Here is a 25609-nt window from a genome sequence, read left to right on the forward strand (position 1 = left end):
CTATTATAGTTTAGTGCTGCTGTAAAGAGCAAGGAATCAAAAGAAAAACAAACAGAGAAATGATTGCTTTCAAATCTAGTTCAATCTTTCCTTACCAGCCTGGCCACTTCTTTATGAAGTGCAAGGATGTAACTTGGTTAAAGACACAAAGGAAACAAACAGCAATGGAAGCCAGTTTCAAAATAATTTCTGAAAATTCCAAGTCATGTAATGTAAAATCCTACATATGAATTTACAACAAAAGTCATGGGATCACACAATCAAATAGAAATGGGGTCCTTAAAGGTGTCTTTAAAATACATTCCAAAGATGAATTCACTGACAACAGAGTATCAACACTTAATTAACCCAAACCACTGCTATTCTCCTGTTTCCTATTATCTAAATATGAAAGCACAGTTTTATATGCTAATTGATTATGATTTCTCTAAACAGGCCCATGCACAATCATTAAGCCTCTCTCTACTATTACAAACTTTTTCTCCCACAAAGTGCTAGTCAGGTGAAAGCAGGAAAACCAAAGAGTCTGAATAAAGAGACAGTAAATATCTTGACCAACATGTTCTGGAGAGAGATAGTCTAACCAAGAGCACTGCCTAAAGAAAATTTAGGCAGATAATGGAAGCACATGAATTAAGAAAATAAATCCCAGGCATGCAGTCATGCAACAGCAGGCAAATCAGGTGTATTTTTCCTTTATAGACATGGATTATGGCATTGATTATATTCTTTAATTATGCTATATTGCTAAGATGCCATAAAGGAAGAAATAGCATAAAACATGAATTGAGTACATAAATGTTTTTATTGTTGCTAAGTGTTCAGAATAGTTTATTTTTAAGATATCTTCACTGATAAACAATAAAAAGGTATGAGGAATATTTCATGACTGGTAGCATTCATAGGTAGAGCAGTTTTTCCCTATGCTATGATATGGTTACCAAGATACTAAGTATTTCTAACCACCATGTGCAGGACGCAGACAAGTTAAAGTAGAAGGCTGTAGTCGAAGCATTAAAATTGCTTACTTGACACTGAAGAGCACATTGATTAGGAAGCAAGCTAAACGGAGAATAAAACAAACCAGAACTAGAGGTGAATTTTTAATTTTAGAAGCTCTTCTTTACTATCAGTAATTTTCCTCTGCTCTCAGCAAAAGTTAAGCTTTAATTATTTTGTGGAAAAACGTCACTATATTATTAACAAATGGCTGACAGTACAAGTATCAACATATTCATAATATTAAAGTTCACAGCTAAAGCTACTTTTCAAAGAAGATGGTCATGTTTTATGCTATTTAGATTAGCTCTAAAATAGTTGGTCTAATCTGAGACAATCATAACACGTTATTTGTATGCTCTAGAATCTGCCACACAAAAAGGCCATTACGTGCAGGATCTTACCACTAACAAGGCACTATCATCAGTATGCTGAGACCTTCTGGATGGAAAGGGACACTGGGAGGTGGGAGAGATGGAGTAATGTCAGAAACACACAGAATGTCAGAAACACATGGTATGTGAACAGACAGACATTTTGGAACATGTACTGCTTCTTTATAGCACTGTCAGGCTTTTTTTAAAAATCCATAAAGTATATGTAACTCTGAAGGAATATATAGCCACACGACCCATGAATTATAGTGCATTCGTATTACTTAAGGAATCAATTATTCTGCTTTCTGTATTGTCTCAAGCAAATAGGGACAACTATGTATTCACAGCTCTTACTGTGGTAGAACAAAGGACCCTTTAAAAGAATAAATTAAGACCAGAAGAACATTAAGAAGGAAAAGGAGCAAAAACTATTTCAATTACCCCACGTTTCGGTAATTTTCTAACAAAAAAGAGTTAGTTGGAAAATGCTGCTAAATAACTATTTATATTCATTATATTATTAAAATTTTTGATCTGATTAACACTGCCATGTGAATTATCTTCCTCTGGAGCAAAGTGGGGATGGCAAGCACTGGAAGAGCCATTACTATGCAGAAATCTGATGCAGAGTAAACAGATGTCATTGGCTCAGCTCTGTATATTCTAGAAGACTGAGACTTGTATGATTTGTGTTCCCTACTGACTTACTGTTTTTGATTATGAAACTACACTAGAATAAAACTTTTACAAATTTTATTTATTTATTTTTCCGATAGCCCTCAAAATTCTAATGCTTAATCTTTCTGGGATAACTGGTGATCTAATGATAGGAAACTGGGAGAAAACTGATCAATGAAGGGTGACTACAACGCAGTAACTTGTCTGAATACTCCCGTTAGAAAGTAAACTGTACTGCTCGCAAGGAGCATCTTAAAATGGAATATGAAATGTATTTTCTGTATAGAACATAGAAAACATACAAGAAACAATAAAACAACACAGTCGGACAGGCAATCTACATGAACAGAAATATTAGACTGGTCCCATAAACACAAAAAACCCAACCCAGGAGTTCTCCACAATCAAGAAAATCTCTCTGATGGAGAGAGCTAAGAATTCAGGTGCTGACATCCCTAGTAATACTCTTACTGGACTCTTACCTCACTATCCAGAGGACTTTGCTTCTGAGGACTTAAGGATGCTTTTTGCTGTAGGGAAAAACGAAAAATGAACGACCAATTTAAAAGAACGTGACAGAGAAACAAAAACTCAGAACAAACCAGCATAATTTAGAAGTGTTTTAAAACACAAGAAGAACTTAGTTTTTAAATAAAACATGCACTGGGGAAATTGCAAGTTTCCACTGAGCTGAAACTTCACTGATGCTATTTGTAAAAAACCAGCCTTTATTCCATACAAAAACAAAAAAACCAATTTGTTTTTGCAGATTAAAGATGCATAATAAACCCAAAATATAACCCAAGGGAGGAATTTAATTGCTGAGAATAAAGTGCTCATGAATAACAAAGGCAACAGAAGGAAAAAAAAAAAAAAAAAACAACCCAAACTGAAAACCCCCAAAGGCTCATCAATGAACAAAATGCATCCTAAAGTCTTTAACTGAAAGACTGAGCAGACTCTTTAATAAAAGCAGCTTTTCTACAAAACATTGCCAGGGGCCTGAGATTAGTCGGTGCTAATGAAAAGCCTAGTTTCAGGCAGCTAAAAATCTTCTTCTAAACTAACTTTATACATTACATAAATGCAATCTTCTCCTCTCTGCAGACCACCCTAAGCCCAAAATATTAATTATAACATTTCTTAAATTTGTGATGGCAAGATTTGGTAGGTCACCAGAGCAGTAAACAGTAAAATAAATTTAAGTCAACTAGCATATAAACAAGTTTGCATGTTAAGCAGGAGACTACTTCATATTGACTGCACTGAAAGCGAAAGTGAAGGCGCAACGTCCACAGGTCTGATGTACCATAAATCTGCACCCATGCTTTACCTGGAGGTAAGTAATTTATGCATCATAAAATACCAAAATAGATCAGGCAACATTATCTTCTCGTGCGTATGATTGCTTTCTTCTCTGCCAAATTTGTCTTCAAAATTAAACTGCCTCTATGCCTTCTCAAATAAAGACCCCTTCTTTCTTATACCAATCCTGTCACATCTATGCAAATGAAAAATTGAGAGAATGAGGCAGACTATGTAAAAACAGAATTCTTTGCAACAATCATATCTTGCGTAAATCTCTTCCATCTTCCTCCTCAGTTCTAATTTTGTCTGTGTTAAGGTACAGCACCAATACTGAATGTACTTAAATGCTATCTCTCCATTTTCTTTATACAGTGCATTCCATGCCCAAGAGTGTAACGTACAAGTATTAATGATCTTGGCAATTAATTTTCATTAAGGGATTCAGAAAAGATAAAGTAGCAAGTAGGTACTAAAAGGAGGTACCTTAACAAAGTCAAGGACAGCTTCTCTCTGAATCTGTTTTGTTCTCATCCTCTCTTCCTCGTACTGAAGGGCTGCTAGCTGGGCCTCCCGACGGGTACGCTCCATGTGTCTGCGGTGCAGCTCGGGATCTGTATTAGGAACCTGGAACAAAACAGTGCACCAGGCTGTAAAGGAAGAGCTACACAAGGTAAAACAGATGGGTTAAGGAGAAACAGTCCATGTCTTATGGCTGACATCACTTTGGTTTTGCATCAAATTAATCCAAAAGAATAAAATAGTAGAGTTCAATGTGTTACCTGACTGTGGTGACTTGATAGAAAGTAAGGTGAATCAGCTGGGGATCTGACAAATGGAAAAATAAGAGGGTTAAGTATACTTTTAATCTTAAATATAAACAAATTTTCATCCATGAATTGTCAGTGACAGACAAGTATCTCATCAAATGAGAAGAGTAACTGTTTAGTAAGCAAAGCTGTTAAACCAACTGCTGCAGTAACGGTTTAACTCATTGTGCATGACAGATTTTGTACAGTCATTTCTATCCTCCTGTATTGTGACAAAATTTTTCTACAGCTCAAGGTGTACCAATTGGACTGTATGTTTGGCCTATTACATTGAGATACTCAGTACTTTATACCCATTCTCTAAGAGCTGGTTAAGTAACCAATCCAGGAACTTTTCAGATGATCCTCATTTAGAGGAATAACTGGCTACTATGGTTATTATTTGTGGGGTGAGGGGATAAAATTAATCGGTAGAAACTATGTTTCTTTTCCCTACCTCTCTGTCCTGTCCACATAACTCGTTAGTACTTGGTGATGCTCTCTGTTCTGCATCAAATTTAGAGTTTCAGGTCTTCGTAATTCATCAGTATCCCTGCAGGTAAACACCAGGTGGAAGGGGGATTGGACACTGATGCATATAAACTACTGTCAGATTAATACTTCTCTAGATTACAGCTGTTTTTCTAAGAGTAATTGCCTAGACAATTAGCTTCAGATAACCACAAAGGTGAAATTTAGGATGACTAAAGAAATCATGTTGTGATACCAAGTCAGATCACAATTACTGCAGTTCATAATTAAACAAACATAACTTGCTTAATTAACAATGATTTCAAAATGCACAAAGATGGAATCTCTATTTTAAGACTATATTCTGGTTATTGTAGGCCTTATTCTGCTCTGGAAAGAACAGAATTATTTTTAAACATTAGCACACTCTGATATTTTCAGAACAAATCTGCTCACTTCACCAATCAAGTGATGACTTCCTAACTGTCAGTGATACAAGCCATCAAAGTCACAAGGTAAACAATAATGGATCTGTCTCTTATCCATCACATCAACAATAAAAGAGAAATTTTGCAGTCAGTTCTTTGCTAGAAGGCAGCTGCTAGCACTGACAGTTCCCAAGGTCCACAGTTTACAGCATGTTCCCTGTCATGTTGCTGCCTAGAAAGCAAGCTGATGGAAATCAAGTAGCTTACTCTTGACAGCATAGACTCTGTAACCTTTGCTCCTGGGGCAACTATGGAATAGAGACACAATTACCAATGCATTTCCAAAAAAATATTAGTCCTGCTGCCCGTGTGTAGACTTATTACCTATTCTGCACAGAGAAGCTTAAGAGATGTGGAAGACCCATATGCAACAGGTCTCCTCTGTTACTTAAATTAGCATTGATGCACAAGACAAATCCATTATTATGTTGTTTTGAACAGGCAGGACTGGGTTCAGCTAAGTGCCAAGAAGCGTATTCAGACCAGAGTACACACAGCTTTTTTGCATCAGGAATGCACCACAGTCTGTCCAGAGGCACAAACTGTATTTACTGAATTAAATCAACCAACGTAAGTACTCTTGAGATGAAGTCTGCATTACATCCAACTCTAAGAGTTTTAATGGCTCCAGCATGCTGAAGAAAAAAAAAGAGGCTGCCTGCCAAGGCATTTGCACAGAATCATTGTGGAAGCAGTTTACAGCTTGTAGTTGCCACAAATGAAGTATTTGGGTAATACAAGCTTAAAATATAAAAAATTACACATTGTCCTATGGCTGTTTTTACATAATTTTGAAGGCAATAACAATAGGACCTGTTTTTAGGGCCTCATTAAGAATTTCACTCTGCTGCAGCATAAGATGAACAAGCTACAATTAATTTAGATGGTTGATTAACTACTTCCACATGAAGATCTGCTGCCATCCTTAAGTTAAATTTTGAAAACACTGGATACCCTAGTGAACTACAGCTTCCCTTATCATTAATATCTATCTATGTAAACAGAAGTTCTCTCCTGGCTAACTAGCCTCTTATTTCCTTCAGATATGTCATGGAATCCAGTGTTTGTAAAGTCTAATTACTTCCATGTTGACCACAAACATTCAAATAGAAAAATAAATAAACAAACAAAAAATCAGTCTTTCAAACCAAGAGCACTCACTTTATTTGGGAAGAACATGTCAGACTGCTGTATTATTTTATGCCTCACCTGTAGACACTACAGGACAAGGAATGCTGATACATGCTGAAGGAGTTACCCTCCTTTGTATCAGTACCCCTACTGTATCTGCACATTTACTGCACATTCCAAAATGCGTATTAAAATGTTGCCATAACTCTGGAAAAATTTACACACTATTCTTTATTTCATGTTCCCTTTCAATACCATTAAAAATAATTTCTACTGACAGCATAAGCAATAACATACTTATGGCTAGCAGTTGTCTTTTTTTTTTTTTTTTTTTTTTTTTTTAACATCCCTAGTACAATTGAGCTGGTTTTCTGCTGAGTCCTTGCACATTCACTTTCAATCCACAGAATACTGAAATGCTTCAGTGGCATATTAAAGGTTCTATCAATTTTGATTTTAGTTCCATTAGCAAGAAGCTATAAATTTGCTCATCTTCTTCTTTTAACTGGACACCGAAAAGGCTTTTCTCAAACCTAACCACCTCATTTATATTCTGTCCAACTCTGACCCATATTTTACAGATAAGCATTCCCTCTAATAAGCCAAGTAATCATTAAAAAGTATGGACACAATTCAAAAAAATCTACTTCATTAAACTAAGAGACCTGTTTTCAGAAATGACTCCCATTCTATCCCTTCTTCCTCTGACGTAAGCTCATGATTACGGCACAGAAAAGCACATTTTTAAATTAAACTAAACCCCGACAGTACTACAGCTACCAAGAGTCAACCAAGAGTGTGACCTCATAGCACATCAGATACTCCATTGTAACTCTCTATGCTTCCCCTAAACCTGCAGTAAATGTACATTTATCCCTTCTGTCCTTTATGTAATATAGCTTAAGTCAACTATTTATTCAAAGCACAAATTAAATCATGAAAAGCAGATATTAAGTCCGTTTAAAAGTATACACTTTAATTTGGCAGATTTCATTAACCACCTGATTTAAAGCCGAGCATTGGCCTAGAACAGCCAAGCCTTTTGATCACTGCCATTATTAGAATACAAATTCCTAATCTGAGCAGTAATTCAGAAACAAAAGTGCCATGCACACTTCTGGTGAAGCAACAGAAAACAATGTCATTTTCTAAACACATTCAGTAAATATGTGCTCTGCATTCATCATGAAACTTTGGATAAAATTACTGTTACCACATATTCTTACCTGTTTTGATGTAAATATCGTCTTGTATCCTCTGTTCTCTGAAATTCTCTGATGGATACAGGCTTTACTGGTGAGCCCTAAGCAAAATAACAGAGAAGACTAAGTTAACAACTAATTCAGAAAACTGTATATTAATGTCAAAGAATCTCTTTGCAGAGCAACATTTGTAACTACTGGTATTCAAAATACTTGACAAAGAACCACGAAACACAACTCGGGGATGTTAATTTCCAACTAGGCAAGCTCACCTTTATTTTTTCCTTCCAATTTTAATAAACTTTAGTTTCAAGATTAAATATGCCTACTGGTAAATTTAAGAGTTTTAAAACCTCCACTACTAAGAATCATGCAGGGAAAATAATTAATGAAATTAGAAGAACTGTAGAGTTAATCTCCAAAGAATGTATATACAAGTGTACAGCAATGCAGTCTAGATTCTCAGAAATACAGGATACAATAGCTGATGGGTCTTTCATGATGGCCTACAGACAAGTCACAGAGGGACTAAAAAAGCAAAGCATGGGATGAATGAGAACACCTTAGGCTTAATTTGAGCTATGAAATCATTTATCCCATTGGGAACAGAAACATATTGCCCTTGGTGTTATTTTAAACATCCATTAATGTAGGACAATGGAAACTTTTCAGTATTAACTTGCCAATTTTCACTCATGCCTGTATGCACGTTGCTATATTGCATACAGTTAGCCTTCCTAAGTAGTAAAGTATTTTGGATTGTCTTTTTAGAGAAACTACTGCTTCAGTTAAAAGCAAACAGTTTAATTTTTGTGAATAGATAAAACCCTATTAATATCTTTTTTGATGTTGATCAATGCCTTTTCACTATCTTGAGTCCTTGGGTTGTATTGCCAATAGGTGCATTTTCTGAGTTTTGCCCTTGTGTCTATGCTTCAAGTGGCGTCAGCTTTTGTGGTTTGATATTGAATTTATGAGATCTGCAAAATGAATGCACCTCTCTGATATCTGTGTCACTGATTTTAAACACAGTAAACAGTAATATGAAGTGGACAAAACAGGGACCAGGCTGCTACATGAATGCTAAAGATCTGGGTTTTTTTTCTTCCTTCATAGACCAAGTATCTTTTTGCTTCAAAACACACAAAACTTTGAAAGGACATATTTGAATCACAGCACAATAAGTACTGTTTAAGCGTATCAACCACAAAGACTTTCTCAGACAGGTTATTCACTTAGTATGTACAGTGAACCACTGAACTGTGTACATAGGTATTAATTAAGACTGACAGAACACAGAAGGAAACATTATGTGGCTGAAAATCTGTTTCTATAAGTTCGATTTCTGAGGACACTCTCCAAAACTGTACCATCCAAATGACTTAACAGGGAACAGTTTTCTCCATATGTTCACAGCAGTGGCTGCTACAACTGAAACAAAGGCACCTTCCAGTTTTGGCAATCCATGTGATTTCAATGCAACTCTAGTGAATTTTATTAAGGCACATTAATTCTTATGCAGCTAGAAAGCAATGAAATGACATGAGCTAAAGAAAAGTGACAGTAACTTTACTGGAATCATTGCCCTTGTCTGCTCCAGGACATCATCTGGATACAGTAAGCAATCAATAAAAGCAGCTATTATTAGGATAGTGTATGCTAAGTTTGCCCCTTTTTAAAAATTATTATTATTTTTCTTTTTTTCTGTAAGAGAAAACAGAGCAATGTCTAGAGTTACTCACACCTGTTTCTAGACATTTGTAAAAAGCTGTCCAGAGAACTTTCTAACCTGTGTAGCAATAATTGTTCATTCAACTGTATACTTTTACTGACTAAAAACAGTTTTGTGCCAGGTTTATCTGAAACTACAGATGGTGTTTTGTGCTCAGAAAGGTGACTATACACATATCCCAGTGTGTACGTGTAGGTGCAAAGCCTTGCTCAACAGTAAGAGAGAAAAAAATAATTCTCTGCAAAGAGTAGGCTTTCTGAAAAGTCTGAATATTTAAGTTAGTCTAAACTTAAAACGGATGCTCAAGACATTGAATTTACTGGCAAATAATTTATAATCAACATGAACAGCCAAATTAATAGAGTTGCAAAATTCTTGTACTAAATCGTTATGCTGATAACAATCAACATTTTTCCCTTGAGAAGGTCAGTGTATATTTAGTACTACCAAGTAAATGTTAACAATTTTCTAGGTTTCACCAATTACCAGTTGGAAGCATCAACTTCAATGTTTTTTGAAGATAGCACTCCTTTGGAAAAACCATTTGCTTCACGTATGCCTAAAGCACAAGCTTGCAAGAACCCACATGACAGGAAAACAGTGTGGCTGCTTTAGACTTATTCCTCATATCCCAAAAGGCACTGGGGAGCAGCTTAACACTCCAGCTCTGACCCTCCACAAAGCACAACATTGTGCTCTTCCTCCAGATCAGACCTATTTTTGTAATTTTTTTTTTTTAAATTAACCCCCCCCCCCCCAAACAAAACGAAACCCCAAAACAATACCCAAAGAAAACCTCTGGGGAGAAGCAGCATTAATACCATCACAAAGGCTTTCCTGGGGTGTATGAATTCAACTAATTTAAGTAAAAGCACCACCTCATTAGAGATTCGCCGCTGGTCAATATATGCCATGAATTGTGAGCTGAGGCTGTCTGAGTCCATGCACTTGGGTTGCCTCACCTCTTCCTCCTCCTCTTCTGTGGCACAGCTATCAATATAGTCGATCTGATCGAGATCATGTTCCACTTGACATACATACACAAAGAAACACCCATAATTAGATAACCAACAGAAGAGGGAAAAAAACCAACAAAAAAGCAACGTCAGGAACTAACGCCCTACTCTTTTTCTTTTGTCTGGGAAAGCTCAGCCTTAAAGCTCTTGGATTTTGCCAGGCTCACTAACATTTGTTAAACATCAAATTTTGAAATAATGATAAAATTTATGCTTTTTAAAAAGCATTGAGAAACATGTATCAAGCATGTAGTTTTATATTGCTGGCCACAGATACTTTTGCAATGACTGAAAAGGTAAAGTAAATACTGTGATTTTTTTTCAATACCAAAAACCATCTATCAAAATCTGTCAGCTAACACCATGACTGTACAATGATTTGTGTATGTTTTGAATAATTTCTCTTGATTCTAATTAATCTCTGTCAGAAAATTAGAATGGATATGACAGATACCTCTACTATTTTTACTACTACAACAATAAAACAGAGGGCAGCATGTCTAAGTTATCTGGATGCAATGCAATGAATATAAAAAGTCTATGTGGAAATAACAAAGGACAGTACAGAAGGCAAGAAAATCCCTCTAAAACAATATAAAAGCATCTGCAGTTTTATTTTAAAAGGAGGAATTAAAAAAGAAATTAAGAACCACTGAAATGAGAGCAAGAAACAGCAGTTTGGCTAGCATTGATTATCCTTTGTATGGGCGATACTATGTAGGGCAATTTTTTCACTTGTCACTGCTTTTTACACGTTCTGCCCAGGGATTCTGAGAGTCATGACATTGAGCAAACTACCCTAGTGAAAAATACCATGCTGGGGATGCAGGGGAAAGCATAAGCTCCCTTTCTGAGCACTAGAGCTTTCTTTTTCTTAAAACTCTCCCCAAACTTGCTCCAGACTCTCTTGCAGACATTCTTTTTCTACTCCCCCGCCCCTTTCCTGCTTGTCTAAAACAGACTTCTCTTTGCCTCACCACACAATCTAGCAACTGTTACTGCCAAAGCCACCTCCTCTGCTATAACCATCCAAAACAGCATTCCTATATACTTTGGCTTCGTTAAATCTCCATCTCAGTTTCAAACCGTAAAAGAAACCTCAACAAACCAAACCAAACCAGAGCCCTTCTTTCCAGCCTTGCTTATTAAATAATAATAACAACAACAACAACAATAATAATACAGTAGAGAGTGAAACAAGTTAGTATCTGTGTTAGGAACACAAAATTGGAAGCGATCTCCTGGATCACTGACAGCCACATGCTATGGCTTGTGCCCCTCTCAGATACTCCTACTCATGAACTGATTGTGCTCCATCTTAAAAGAATAGTGAGGCATTTTGAAATCCCTGGTGTACAAAACCCAAAAGAACAAAATAAAGTTAGTCTTGGAGGTGGAGCTGGCAGCACCACCTGTTATTAAGGCTGCCGAGAGCTTCCCATGACACCATGTCTTCAATTCTTCTAACTTTGCCAAAATTTAACCGTTTGAACTGAATTTTTTGTCCATTAATGTGTAAAACAGTGCAAGTCAACCAAAAGTTTCAGATATTTCTAGAAGGCAGCAAAGAACACAAAATATTGTGGCACAGAAGAATAAGACCAAGAAAAGAAGACAGCAAAAGATGAAGACAGGGACAAAGAAGGAAGAGAGAAGAAAAAGTGGGAGTTGGGCAAGGAAGATTAAAAGTAGCTGGGAAGAGTGACACTCAGATAGGGAATATGAATTGTAGCCATTAGGGGAAATGGAAAATGGGGAGCAGCTGAGAAAGAAGAAAAATGAATCAAAGTATATGGGGATGAGATCTAATAATAAGTAGTGCAGAAAAATGGAGAAGAGGGAATGATTGAAAAAACCTAACCTGGAAGAAGGCTAAAATTGGGACATAGAGACAGTGGTAGGTGCAGATTACTGGAAGTTAAAATGGAGAAGGACTACAGAGATCAAGAAACATGGAAAGCGCTATCACCTCTTGAACAAATATGAGGGTGCTACTGTAAGACTGCAGGAAACCAATTGAGAAGGTGCAAAAAAGCAATGTCATTCACAAATACCAGTCCCTCCTAGGTGGCTTGCATGTTTGGATTAAAACCCAAGACTGCTGAATGAAGTACTTCTGCTACTCGGAAATACAAAATTCCCTGACAAAATTGCCCATCCTGTTCTGACAGCAGTCAGCACAGAGCACTGACAATTTACTACTACTGTAAATTTTCCCCAGTAGCTCAAGCAGCAAAATTCCATGCACTGAAATTCAATATTCCAAAATACTCTCTGAAGCAGTTGGAGACTTTAACATAGCACATATGCAGAAGCTGACACAATGTTTCCCAAATAATCTTAATTCTGATGCTATTTGATTTTGCCTTGTAACATCCTTAATACGACAGTGTTTTTACACTATTCACACAACAGTGGTTTTGTATAATTCCACCTAGACCTTTCTCTTTTTTTCCTCTTTAGACAACCTAGTATTTATAGCAAATATTCTGGAATTTTAATAATGATGACAATAAATATTGTTAGCCAAAGATCACTATTTACCTCCACCATTAGTTACGACTGTGCTCCCTCGGTTTTCTTGATACTGACTTTCTCTTCGCAGTCTCTGTTCTTTAGTGATCTCTGCTACACGTAAAGGGAGGTCTGAGAACTCATCTGTTGGCTTTAGAAAATGAACAGTGAAGTCAAGAAACACTTTTCTTTGGAAACATCATCTAGGAAGCTACTAGCTCTTGATTTGACTTTTACTTCAGCTGTCCTGTTTTGCTCCTACAAAACGCTAACTTAAAGCAAAATACAGCTACAGTGTATTGTTTTTAAAAAACATGTATTTAAGCTTTCTTAAAAAAACCAGCTTGCCTACAGTTTTGTTCGCAGTATTTGCAAGTGCTTGAAAACATCCCAGGATGGAAACTCCTAGAACCCTCTCAAAAACCAAGCTATGAGTGCAAGCAGGCATATGGAGTATAGCTCAGTGAAACATTTTAGGTCTTGGCTGCTGCCTTTTCTAGCTGTCCCAAGAGGAAAAGGGAGCTTCTTCCTGGGAAGAATAATTGACAGTCTCCTTGCTAAGAGATCCCATTTTCCTGCTTCTAAATGGCAAACAGATTTTAACATTTGAAACAAGCTGCAAAGACAGACAACGAAATTTTCACCTGGTTTTTGAAGCTTAATTTTCATGTTCAGATTTATTTTATTGAAACAACTACTCATGAGTAATTGTAGTTGACTCAACATTGTAATACGATACAGTTATAAGCTTTTTTTAAAATGAGGAACCCCATTTTTCCCATCTTTTATGCTCCAGTAAATTAATCTGTCATGCACTGTTTTATACATTTCTCTTATTATTTCCAACTTTGTGTCCATCCCATATAAAATTATGCTTGTTTTTTTACAATAAAACAACAAATAATTTTGGCTCGAGACAACCTGCACACTAGCATATACATGTTACCTATTGAATATGCTTCCAGATGTATACTTATTAGTTCTCTTTCCTGTACAATACTGCACTCAACAAAAATAAAGCTGCAACACTTACTTCATTCCCTGACCATCTTTTGTCCCCGCTGTCCACACTATTGAAGCCAGAATCAAGTGCTCCATACGGACGACTGGAATAGAGTTCCTCATGGCTGTCAAACACACAGTTTTAGTTACTTTAATACAAACACCACCAAAAGCTTCTCAGCTATAACAGAACAAAAGCACAATAAGCTACCAAGCACAGTTGCAGCGTGTTCACAAGCTCAGCATATTAGACAGCATCATACTGCATTTGCCACACAGAACAAGAAGCACGTGCTTACAACTACAAACGTACTTCAGTCAGCTGTCCATCTGCCACTGCCTAGCATTTTAAGAGCTAATCTGATCCAAAGTATATAGCTATACTTCAAACATTTCCCAAGCAGAAATTATGATAAAGTAAACTGCGAAGTGGTCTCTTATTTCACTGTTTAACAAGTCAAACTTTCATCTTCTGCTACTTGTATTTTGGCTGAAAAACACCGTCCCACTAACTTTTTCGTAAGTAAGCATAAACCCATGCAAAATTACTAAAAATACAGAATATATTTCTACACAAAAGTATGCAAAATGTATTACATAACTATCTTCTGTATCATAATTACCTAAGAAACTGTGCAGTAAGCTGGACAGCATTTCAAATACTTCATAATATAATAAATACAGAAGTACAGTTTTCACCTACAGAGTCTGACTTTGTCATTGACATGTCTAGACAAAGGCATGAGACATGTGCCTAGTGTTACAATACACATGACCAAACAGCCATACAGTTCTTCTCTAAATTTCTGGGCTTAGAAACAACATAATTCAGCAGTGCAGCCATCACAGATGTCAAGTCTGGCAACTGCTGCAGATAGCTGCAGTAAAGAGACAATGGGACTTGTCTGATCCACTGCAGATGGCATTTCACAATGGCTCAACTGTCCTACTGGCACTCGATGCCCCAGGGAGAACTGCAGCAGTAATTACTACATAATACACAAGGCAGAACGAATTTCAGGAAGCTAATTGCTTCACCCCATCATAACTAAATTGCAGGTCATTTTCTCACTGGTATTGCTCTCAAGTTGTTGCTCCTTCTGAAATCCCTCTTCCAGGAAATACTTATTTTCAAATCACTCATCATCATCATCATCATCATTATTATTATTATTGCAGCACTGTATGCATGCATGGGACTTTGTGGAACAGTGACAGACTATTATCCTAGGCTATTTGAATTTTCAGACAGACATAAAATAGGAAAAAAGTAAGAGGAGGGATGGAGGGTTACACATGAGAAATGTTAGGCTATACATCTGTTTCTATGCAGATGTACACCAAAAGACAAGGTCTTGTATCTGCATGGAGTTTTGATTAACTCAAAAGAGTTCCACCTTTATGGCCCTGTATTTGAACAGAAAGATCATCTGCATAATAAACCTCTAGAAAGAAAAAAGGGGAAAGAAAAAACAACTCCCTTCTTTTGGGTGGGGAAGAAAAAAGAATGACCCTGAAATCGCCCAGTGCAGTTACAGAACTATTAACTTCAATCACTGACAACAGAACCATACTTACGCTAACAGTTCACAGTACTTAAATACTAGAGTTAAAACATGGGTCAGAGAAAAGAAAAATTCATCTGCAGCATAATTCCATTTTAAATGCATCAATATTTTCAGAGTCTCCCAAGAACCCTGTTGTGAGTTGAACAATTATTGCAAATTGAAGAGTATCAAAATGACTATTTGGCTACATGTCAAACATGGGGAAGTATTTTGATACAAATTTTCTTCTTTTAGCCTTCCTTTTCAATTAGAGATTTTTAAAAGCTATACATCTAGCACTAAGGTTATCTGGAAGCTCAAAAATTCATAATCACTGTTACCAGGACTCTTCTTTTTAACATAAAAGCTGCTTTCTGTCTCCCCAGTTCTCAGATCTAAAAACACCTATTCAATGCTGCACATTTTATATGTTTATAATAATACAGCAGCCATCCTGAAATCAGTTGAGACTTAAGATTTTTATTCCTCCCTGACTAACAAGCTACAAGGAACAACAATTAGGCATCTGGATAGATCAGAGCATTTTGTGGCAACTACAACTTAGCCAGAAAGCTATGGAAGGGTTGAAATCAAAGGATGAGAAGCTAAACGCCTGGTAAGGCCAACAGCCAAAGGAAAGACAATCCTTGCCAACATTTCAAAGACACAGCTCCAAAGCCTACTAAAACATGTATTTTTACCTCTGTGCTGGTTTTGGCTGGGATAGAGTTAATTTTCTTTCTAGTAGCTGGCATAGTGCTATGTTTTGGATTTAGCAGGAGAATAAGGCTGATAACACACTGATGTTTTCAGTTGTTGCTACATAGCATTTACACAGAGGCAAGGCCTTTTCTGCTTCTCACACCACCCCACCAGTGAGTAGTCTGGAGGGGCACAAGAAGCTGGGAGGGGACACAGCCAGGACAGCTGACCCCAACTGACCAAAGGGATATTCCATACCCATATGACATCATGCTCAGCATATAAAGCTGCGACAAGAAGGAAGGGGGGGATATTCGGAGTTATGGTGTTTTGTCTTCCCAAGTAACCATTACATGTGATGGAGCCCTGCTTTCCTGGAGGTGGCTGAACAGCTGCCTGCCGATGGGAAATAGTGAATGAATTCCTTGTTTTGCTTTGCTTGTGTGTGTGGCTTTTGCTTTACCTATGAGACTGTGTTTATCTCAGCCCACGAGTTTTCTCACTTTTACCCTTCTGAGTCTCTCTCCCATCCCACTGTGAGGGAGGTGAGTGAGTGGCTGCGTGGTGCTTGGTTGCTGGCTGCGGTTAAACCACGACAACCTCCTGTAAGAAAGAACAGTTGCCCAAGTCCCAGAATATTCACTACAGTGGTTCATGCATGAGTACTTCATATTTTAAACCTTTTAACTCCAGACTACACCAGTCTGCCTCAGTGCCAAAAGAATTGCTACACAGCTTCAACAGTTCCGACTCCTCTTCACTCCAGCACCAACCTGAGCTGCTCTGAATTTCAGTGTTGCAAATGAGAGAATGGCTGCAGCAGATCAAAACTTGCTGCAAGATAAATTTCACATTGCCTATGTTTAGAAGAGGACTGAAACATACAAGATTTCACTCTGGTAAGACAGTTTGATATAATTTGACAAGGCTAAAACAAATAATGAGCTGCACTAGAACCTCCAAACCACAGTTTCTGCCATAATGTTTCAGAGTATCTTGCTTTATTAGCAGCATTAACAACTTTGTTATTAAAAAATGTTTGATCAAGAGTGGACTGACAGCATGACTCAAACTTCCTTAAACTTTAAGAATTTCTGCCTCCCAGTTTCAGATTCTTAACCTCCATGGTATTTCACCCAGCTTATCAGATAAAACATGAATGAAGTCTAGGTGTACTGACTGATATCTTACTTCTGTTGGTCACCCTTGAAGATAACAAACATAAAGCTCTTGTGACTTGCCTGGAAATACTAACTATATTATAGGTGAATGCTTTTATTTCTCTCATCCCAAGTTCCAAAAGAATATAATTTGGGATCCTCTCTTCTACTGGATCATTCTACCATCTTCTCCTAATATTTACTCTGATCCATGGACAGTTCTTCCATGGGTACATGAAGACAGGAGGCATCACCTGCAACAGCAAATGCCCTGAACAGCATGGTAACAACAAATAATTCTACCACCAATTCCTATCTCCTCTTGGGGATGGAAATACAGCTGAAAGAAAGCCAGCTGAAGCTCATTTCATACGGCTGAATCTGGAAGCAACTCTAGAGAAAGCATCCTCAACCAGTTCTCCACTTGTTTTTACATTCATGATTCAAAGCTATGATTAAAATACATTAATTCTTCTCATTTCACAAAAGTAATTAACGAAAACTTCCATAGTAATATACAACTACAGACAACAATAAATCAGTAAGCACATAGCCCACTGATTTTGTTGGAATCTCTCTTAAAAAACCCCACAACCTATGCTAGAGATAAACAGATCATGACATTTTATCATCATTTAGAGCCTTTTCAGTAACAGGACAGTATACTCAGTATTATGCAGAAACCATCTGCAACAGCTTATACTCTAGGAAACTGAGTAACAGTCATAAAATGCTCATATGTTGACCTCATCTAGAAAAATAATTTAAGACATTCAGTGCTGATGAGGAATCGCTCTGTCAGTCCCTCATGCAAATTCTTCTTTGCAAATCTGACTCATGGTAATTTATTGTGAGGCCCTCTGACTTGTGTTTTGTTGCTGCTAAGGCAGCGGTACATCCTTTAGCAACTTACTCCTCCAGACTTTATTACCACCTTCCAAGATGACTGAGGTAATTTTTATATATATTTAGTTTCATACTTCACTGACTGACTCTATTCTATATCATGTAACAGAAATAATTCTTAACTCCTGCTTTTCTCTAGACATCTTAATTTAGCAGCTGATACGGCTGACTGTTCCAATATTTGTATTACAATGCTAAGCAATAGTGCCAAGTGAAAGCTTGCCAAAAATAACAGTTTACTAATGGGGTGGAGATCAGCATTTACACCTGTGGTTTGAGCACAGCAGTTATAAAATTCTGTACAAAAGGTTAAAAATCACAGCAGGGATGTACTTCAGTAAGTACGTGGAAAACATTAAGATCTTATAAACTGAACACACATGTTAACAACATGAGAGCACACCCCCTGTACTATGAAGATACCAACACTCTCTTCTTACTGTGTATCAATTCTAACTCTGCCTTTCATATGATATTGCCCAGGTTTTCTTCTGAACTGCTCCTCGCTTCTTATATAGTGGCACCTTGTTAGAACGCACCATGAGGTAACATAAACGGTATTACTGAAAGCCACCTCCATCAATGCACTTAACAAAGAACAATCCTTGGACCTATTTTTTTTTAAAAACTCAGGTGACTGACAAAATTTTCCTGAATGTCATCAAAACTAGGAACTTGGATTATGCCAAACTTACCAAGATCCAAATCCCATGGGTCTCCTATCATAATCAGGCAAGTCTGGAGCTATCTTGCATGCTTCAATGTTCAGGTATTTAAATATGTGAATTTTTCCTTTTATACATATCTTAAAAAATAAAAATTAAAAAAAATACATAAGTATAACTTGATAATACATTTTCAAAGTACTCTACAGACATTTAACCTGTAGTTGAGAGTAATAAATGAGCACATTTATGTCAACCAATGAATCTTTTCTTCTTCTGCATTTTAGCAACAGCTATAGTGGAGCATCACAGGATGCCCGTGATAGACAAATGGAAGCTGTCCTCCAAGTACATCTGGTCTGCATGCAACTTTGTCAGCTGGATGCTGAAATTTCATCATGCAAACAAGACATAAGCATGTACAAGTACTAGAATTTATACCCTTGGCATCAGAACAGATGCATCCCATCCATGCCCAGCTTTGAATGGCAGTGGCAGACTGCCAAAGCAAGCTCAAATTTAAAGCGAATGAAGCCAGTAACAGCTGTCTTTGCCTTCACAAGGGAAGCAAAACCCTACTGAAACTACAGGTCTTAGCAAGTGCCACTCTTGACTCAGAAGCAGCAGCTCACAGTAGAACCTGTAATACTCAAGGGCTTATATATCCACATTAAAAATCAAATTAGTCACTAACCATATTGTGGTTTCTAGCTCAAAGGCCATTTTGAGCACTCTGCTGCAAAGTGAACCAGCACACAGCAGCACTGAGGCCTCAGTCAAAATTCTGAAATTTGAGTGGCACAAAATCAGTCTTGCCTAACAGAGCTTCCTTTCTCTTACACTGAAAGCAGAAATGTTCAGCTAACATTAGTACAATGCTAACAGTGGAATTCTTAGTAATATCCCATAGGTGAGACTACTAATGCAGTAAAGTAAGAGAAGAAAAAGGGATTTTTCAAGCTGTGCTGTATATTTAACACTTTTAGACAATACAATTTATTGAAAGTCCTCTTGTTCTTAAATAAAGTTTGTAATATAATCCTTCAGCTTTTAACTTTGTTCTGCCCTTTTTAGTTCAACTATTCACCTGAATTCCTAGCTGCAGTTTACCTGTGCAGGGGGTGACTGGAGAGGGTTGTTCTCTAACATGATGGTCTGCAGATGTCTGAGGTTCCTATAACAAACTGGTATTGTTGTTATTTTATTGCAGGAGAAATCTAATCGAATCAGAGGCAACTCAGCAAGCTCTATAGAGATAGAAAATAAACATACAATCCAGAAGATTAAAAAGGTATATAAAAAAAAGCAAGAGTATAAAAAACACGTGTTTTACAGAATAACTAAGTATGTTGCTTCTAGTTCTCAGGAGAAGAAAAAGCTATTGAAAATAAAGAAGTGCTTGAAGTTTCTGCTGTTATAACTGACAGCCTTTATCTCACCTTCAGGTAAACGCACCAAATTATTTCTTCTGACATTTAGGTCCCTCAAGGATTCCAAATTGCCAATCTGTGGAGGTATTGTCTGTATTTCATTACAGCTCACATCCTACAAAGCAAGAGTAAAGAATGAGTGACCACTGACTGGTAAGCCTCTGTTAACTAAACTATGTAACACTTTATTTAGGGACTGAAAGAAAAAGACAACTATTTACGTAACACCTCAGATCCTTATATTCATTAAATCTCATTGCTGATGCGAAGCATTCTCATTTTAAATACATGGGGAAATAAAAGCTTTAAAAGATTAACTTGAAATAAACTTCTATGTCTGAATGTTTATCTCATTCTAGTTATTCCATATTATTTGAGACAGCACAACTTGCTACATATAAGCTTTTTGTAGAAACAAATGCACCAAGAGGTCTAATTCCATCCAGCCTTCCTTTCAAAAATAGGGAAGACTCTTAAATTGACACAGATCATTTGCTCTCCAGTGCAAGGCATCTTTCCCTCATATAGAATTTTTTTTAAAATCTCAGAGTATTTCAAACTCTTTTCTAACACCTCTATACAAAGTCAAAAACAGTTGGAGATACTATGGCAGACAGAAGTCTTCCTTAGGCTAAGAGCAGATTTAAGTAACTTGCCATTGCATACAAGTGACTGGTTTACAATCACAAAGTTCTCAGCAGATTGAGAAACCAGATGTTGATCTTGCACATGCCCAGATAACATCCTAATTACTGCATTATTTTGATCAGTTTAAAAAATGGTTATTTCTCCTGAAGCACCTCTGAACCTATTAAACACACCAATTAAAAATTAAAGACTGAATAGTAATAGTTAAAAAATAACTGTATACTTACAAGCTCTGTCAGCTGTCTGAGCTGTCCGATTTCTTCAGGTATTGAAACCAACTTATTATTACTCGCTATCAAAACTTTTAGTGGTAGACTACAGAGGTGCACTGGCAACGTTGAAAGCTGGTTTCGACTTTTTGGACAGAAAGAAAACAAAATCATCAGAACTAATGAGAAATCACCTCACATTTTAATGCAATGAAAGACACATACAAAGAGCACACTTCATTTGGATGATCAACTCTGTTTTTATATAATTACTGCAAAAGTAGTTCCATGAAGTTGTTCTTCATTACTTGCTCTATCTAGTTTTGTGTGAAGAAACTCTGAATATCAAGTACCAAGACTGATCAGATGCTTTTGAACTCAGAGCTGGGGAATATGACATTTTCATGACCTTCCAGGTGCTTCTGGTAACTGGTCACCCTCTGTCACAAATGAGTATGTTTGAACATACAAGTGCAAAAGCCTTTCTGATAGGTAGCATTGCAGGTCAGCACATACAAAATGCCACAGAAAAAGTCATTACTTACTGAATATTTAAAGTATACTTCGAGTAAGTCACGTGGATCAAGCATCTTGCTATGATGGATTTCCCTATTCCAAAACCCAGTCTTGGACATTTCATAATAAACTACTATTAAAGCAAATATGAGGTCATATGACTGGACCGTAACCTCAGACTAGAATCAGGCAGGACGAGAATGGATTGTAAAAGAGAAAGATTCCCTTTAAAAATAAAACATAGCAAGGAGCGGTGACTGGATGATTAGAAAGAAAGTTATTAGGATCTTAAATAAGGCTTTGATCAGATGTTGACATTTAGCAACGTATGCTACTGTATTTTTTCATGCTTAAAACCCAGACTTCCCTGCTATTAAAGCAATAAAAAAAAAAAGTTCTAAGCAGTAGATGAACCAACAGCAGCTTTTGAAAGGATAATAATTGGACTGCACCTACTAGACACCATAGCAATAGGAAACCCATACCTGATTCATATCCTATTCCTACAATTCTCACCATCAATAAAAAAAGAAAATAAAGAAACATAAGCATACTAAATTGGCAAAAGTGTAACACCAGAAGGAAATAGCCTGAAGTTTTTCTTGATTGATATAACTGCCAATTTGTGACGAGGAACTTTCTACACCTCTTAAAAGACCTTCTACAAACGGAGGATGCTGTACACAGTTGAATTTCATCAACAGGCTAAGTTGCAGCAATCAGCTTCTAGTGCTGGCAGAGAAGTTGAAGAAAGATCTTTAAAAGCCACCAGTACAGTGAAGGCAAAGGAAAATTGCATAAGCCTTATTCAGCTTCTGAGAGCTGAATTGTAAAGACTATCCAAAAGCTTTATCATCTCTTTTCAGCCTGTATTTCACATGAAAACTACTGGAATTTGTTTTGGGAGTCTAAGTTGGAATTAGCTTTCTTCTTTGTACCCCACTTCTACAAGCTGCTGCTTAATCCTCACATTCCCTGATCCACCTAAGTGGGTAAGACTGCTTCAGGTTGCTTTGATTCAGTAACATTCAATATAACAGCATGATTATTACATACCATGTTAGCATTACTTACGGATGCATCAAAATTTATAAACCTAGACTACTGATGCTAAAACAAATTTCTAAGACAATCATTACCTGATATTTAGAAATGTTAAAGACTGTAAGTTCAAAACAGCCTCTGGGATATATCGAATGCAGTTCTGGTACAAGTTAAGACTCTCGAGGGAGACAAAGTGACATGCTTCTGCTGGAAGCTCTGACAGTCTGTTCCGTGACAAATCTGAAAGTAGAGAAAAAAAAGAAACATTCAGTAAACCAATCTGGAAACTTCATGAGGACAAGTATTTTCTGTATATTCGCCATCACAGTGGGAACAGTTGGACACGAATCAGTTGCGCTAACCTGCCTGCAAAAGTTTCAGGATTATGAAGTGGCTCACTTCACACATGAAATAAATCAAGATCTTTTAAAAATCTTACAGCCACAATGAGAAAAAGAGAGCCAGATGTAACACTCCTTTCATAGTCACACTTTCATATCCCAAACTGCCTTATGCTTAGAGGAAGCCAGTTTAAGATCCTGAAAGCCCAGCTTCAAAAATCTGTTCCAGGACCATCTGTAGATTATGGAGTTGGTAGCAGGTGGGCAGTGCTGTAATGAAAACAATTAGAAAGTACTTTTCTCTCAGCCCCCTGCTAAGGTACTCTCTGCTACATGGAAATCTCAGCTTCAAATTTCTGGTCCAAAATATACACTTTATATATAGATACATCCATATTTATAGGTAACAGTTCCAACAGGGGAAACATGAAGCACACACCTTAAACAAGACTTCTATACTCTAGCCAAAGTATTTCCTCCTTCAGAGATACCAGTTCCAGCCTGTAATCTCAACCAGGCAATGGAAGGATTTTCAATAAAGGGTCTTCCCAGCTGCAGAGAAACACTCTGCTTTCTGCTACCAGTAAGGTTTACTGTTTCTTTGTGATCATACATTCCTTGCTTGGCAAGAGACAACAGTTTAACCAAAACTCCTACCAAACGTTTGTATTTGAAGAATCAATATTTTTCCTTAGCCAGTTCCAATTACCAGTCTATAGGTATAAAATATCCGTCAGTATTACTCTCCTTCAAGAGTAAAAGCTCCATTGTGATAACAATGCAGTTGCAAAGGGTTCTTTTTTCTTTAAAGGTCAAGGCAACCTCTTGCTTATAAATGCCAAAGACAGTTCTCACAAACACACACTAACAATTCCTGCTTCCTAACACACCCAGCTCTTAATTCTGACAGGAGTTATGCTCACATCAAGAGCACCTTGTGTCAGCAGGGAGTTCCTATAGAGATACTGCCTGTTTAATAAACTGACGCTTCACCTTTACATTTTTAAGGGAGGGCAGACATTCATTGTAAAAACCCATCTAACCTGAATCGGTGTCATGAATGATTAAAAAAAAAAAAAAAAATCCAAATTTAATTGCTATTTTCTTTATTTGTTTTGAATTTCAGTTTCTCCTCATCAGCATAAAAGGATAAAAGCTCCCACCCCAAAACACATACAATAAACTGACATAGTAATTTCTGTATCTTTATTCCCCAAAGGAACCATCCAATACAGATTACTTTTTAAAGACTGCAAATGCAGATAGGTCTTGCGTCTCTTGACATTATTTTTTCTTTTAAAAGGGAAGCTTTTCCAGAGTAAAAAAGCCTTCCTCAGAGATATCCTGCCTACCATTGTTCCAATGTATGCTGCTCTGGGTTGCCCAAGGAAAAGAGGTCACTCCAAGTGCAGCTGGAACTGACTCTAGGTCTACCTCAATGCTTAGAGCAAGCCATGAGCTACTACTGATAAATAACAAGTAATTAAAAATCTCAGTAGAAAGAATTACTGTGAAAAACTTTGTAGAGAAAAACCTCCAGATGTAGTTCAATGTACAAGTGGGAAGGAACTGCATTATCTAACCTACAGGTACGACTGAACCTAACTATAGCAGAGGCTATGATGGATATAAAGTTAAGCAGATGTTGCAGGGTGCACACAGATAAGAAAACATGAAAATCATGGAAACTTCTAATTCACTGAAACAAAAAGGTAATGGGAAACATAACAAAACTCCTTCTCTGTTCAGCAATGAGTATTTAAAAAAAAAAAAAAAAAAAAAACCACACAACATGCCTCTTTCCAGCTTGTATCAGGCTAAAACATGACCTCAGCTTAAACTTGTCCAAACTTGATTTTGAAAAAACAGCACTTTTAAATGAACGTTTCCGACCAGCTGTAATAGTGGGAGCTAAAACTACAAAATAATAGAAGTTGTCAGCATTAAGTCTGCATTGCATATCTAGAATTGTTTAATTGCCTTATGACAGAAAACAGAGATCTTTGCCCCCCTTTTCTATTTTTTGAGACCTTTTTTCGCCCGTTTTTCTTTTCTTCTAAGAGTGAAGAAAAACTTGCACTTACAGATTGCTAAAGACAGCTTCCATAAACATCCTGATCTTACCATATGCTAATCCAGATAAAACATCAGATAATTGTGTTAAATGCAAAGAAAGACCACTGTGATGGATCCTGCTTCCTGTTACTGCCAAACCCAAAGTTTTCTTACCGCTGTTGCTCATCCCAGGCCCTCTGTATTGTCAGAGTTTGTGGGAAACTGTGATTGGAATTTATACAACGGTTTTTCTGATCACCTCACCATACAGCCCCACAAACCCTGTGCCAGCACTGGGGAAAAACAATGGTGCAGGCAGCAGAGTCCCTTGTTCTGGTGGCGGGAATTACTTTTTCTGATTTAAAACACTTGCCGAACTCCAGCATAAGTGGAAACAGCAAATGAATCAACACTGATCAGAACCTTGTTAAGAATCTGTGGATAGTAAAGGAGTCAAAGTAATTGTGTATATTCTGCAGGGACACAGCATACATTTTGAAGGGAATTTATGCAATGGACGCTTAAGTTGCACAAGTCATCTCCCATAATACACTAGTCTGTCCTAGGGTTTCTTCTGCTTTACTTCCATAATTTAATTCTCATTAATGTTTTAGTGAAAAATGCCAGCAAACTCCAACCCTCTCCTCCTCCAAGATGTAGAG

The 25609-nt window shown here is 37.1% G+C and overlaps 1 protein-coding gene across 18 annotated transcripts in view; it reads right to left on the bottom strand.

Annotated features, from left to right (window-relative positions):
• The window catches only part of LRCH3 (leucine rich repeats and calponin homology domain containing 3), a 71068-nt gene that overhangs the window by 19449 nt on the left and 26010 nt on the right, over window positions 1–25609 (bottom strand). For 7 of the 18 annotated variants that reach the window (XM_030027156.1, XM_030027152.1, XM_030027154.1 and 4 more), the window contains exons 2-15: window positions 22647–22791; window positions 21010–21136; window positions 20144–20249; window positions 19815–19951; window positions 18735–18844; window positions 13756–13849; window positions 12753–12873; window positions 10071–10219; window positions 7485–7561; window positions 4626–4721; window positions 4142–4187; window positions 3846–3986; window positions 2537–2584; window positions 1404–1457 (exon numbers count right to left, since the gene is read on the bottom strand). In XM_030027156.1, the coding sequence (XP_029883016.1) occupies window positions 1404–1457; window positions 2537–2584; window positions 3846–3986; window positions 4142–4187; window positions 4626–4721; window positions 7485–7561; window positions 10071–10219; window positions 12753–12873; window positions 13756–13849; window positions 18735–18844; window positions 19815–19951; window positions 20144–20249; window positions 21010–21136; window positions 22647–22791 (1451 nt within the window). The remainder of the gene's footprint in view (window positions 1–1403; window positions 1458–2536; window positions 2585–3845; window positions 3987–4141; window positions 4188–4625; window positions 4722–7484; window positions 7562–10070; window positions 10220–12752; window positions 12874–13755; window positions 13850–18734; window positions 18845–19814; window positions 19952–20143; window positions 20250–21009; window positions 21137–22646; window positions 22792–25609) is intronic. The other 11 variants (XM_030027157.1, XM_030027161.1, XM_030027160.1 and 8 more) reach the window with 4 other exon arrangements.

The sequence above is a fragment of the Aquila chrysaetos genome, chromosome 10, assembly GCF_900496995.4.
Source record: "Aquila chrysaetos chrysaetos chromosome 10, bAquChr1.4, whole genome shotgun sequence".
Lineage (NCBI taxonomy): Eukaryota > Metazoa > Chordata > Aves > Accipitriformes > Accipitridae > Aquila > Aquila chrysaetos.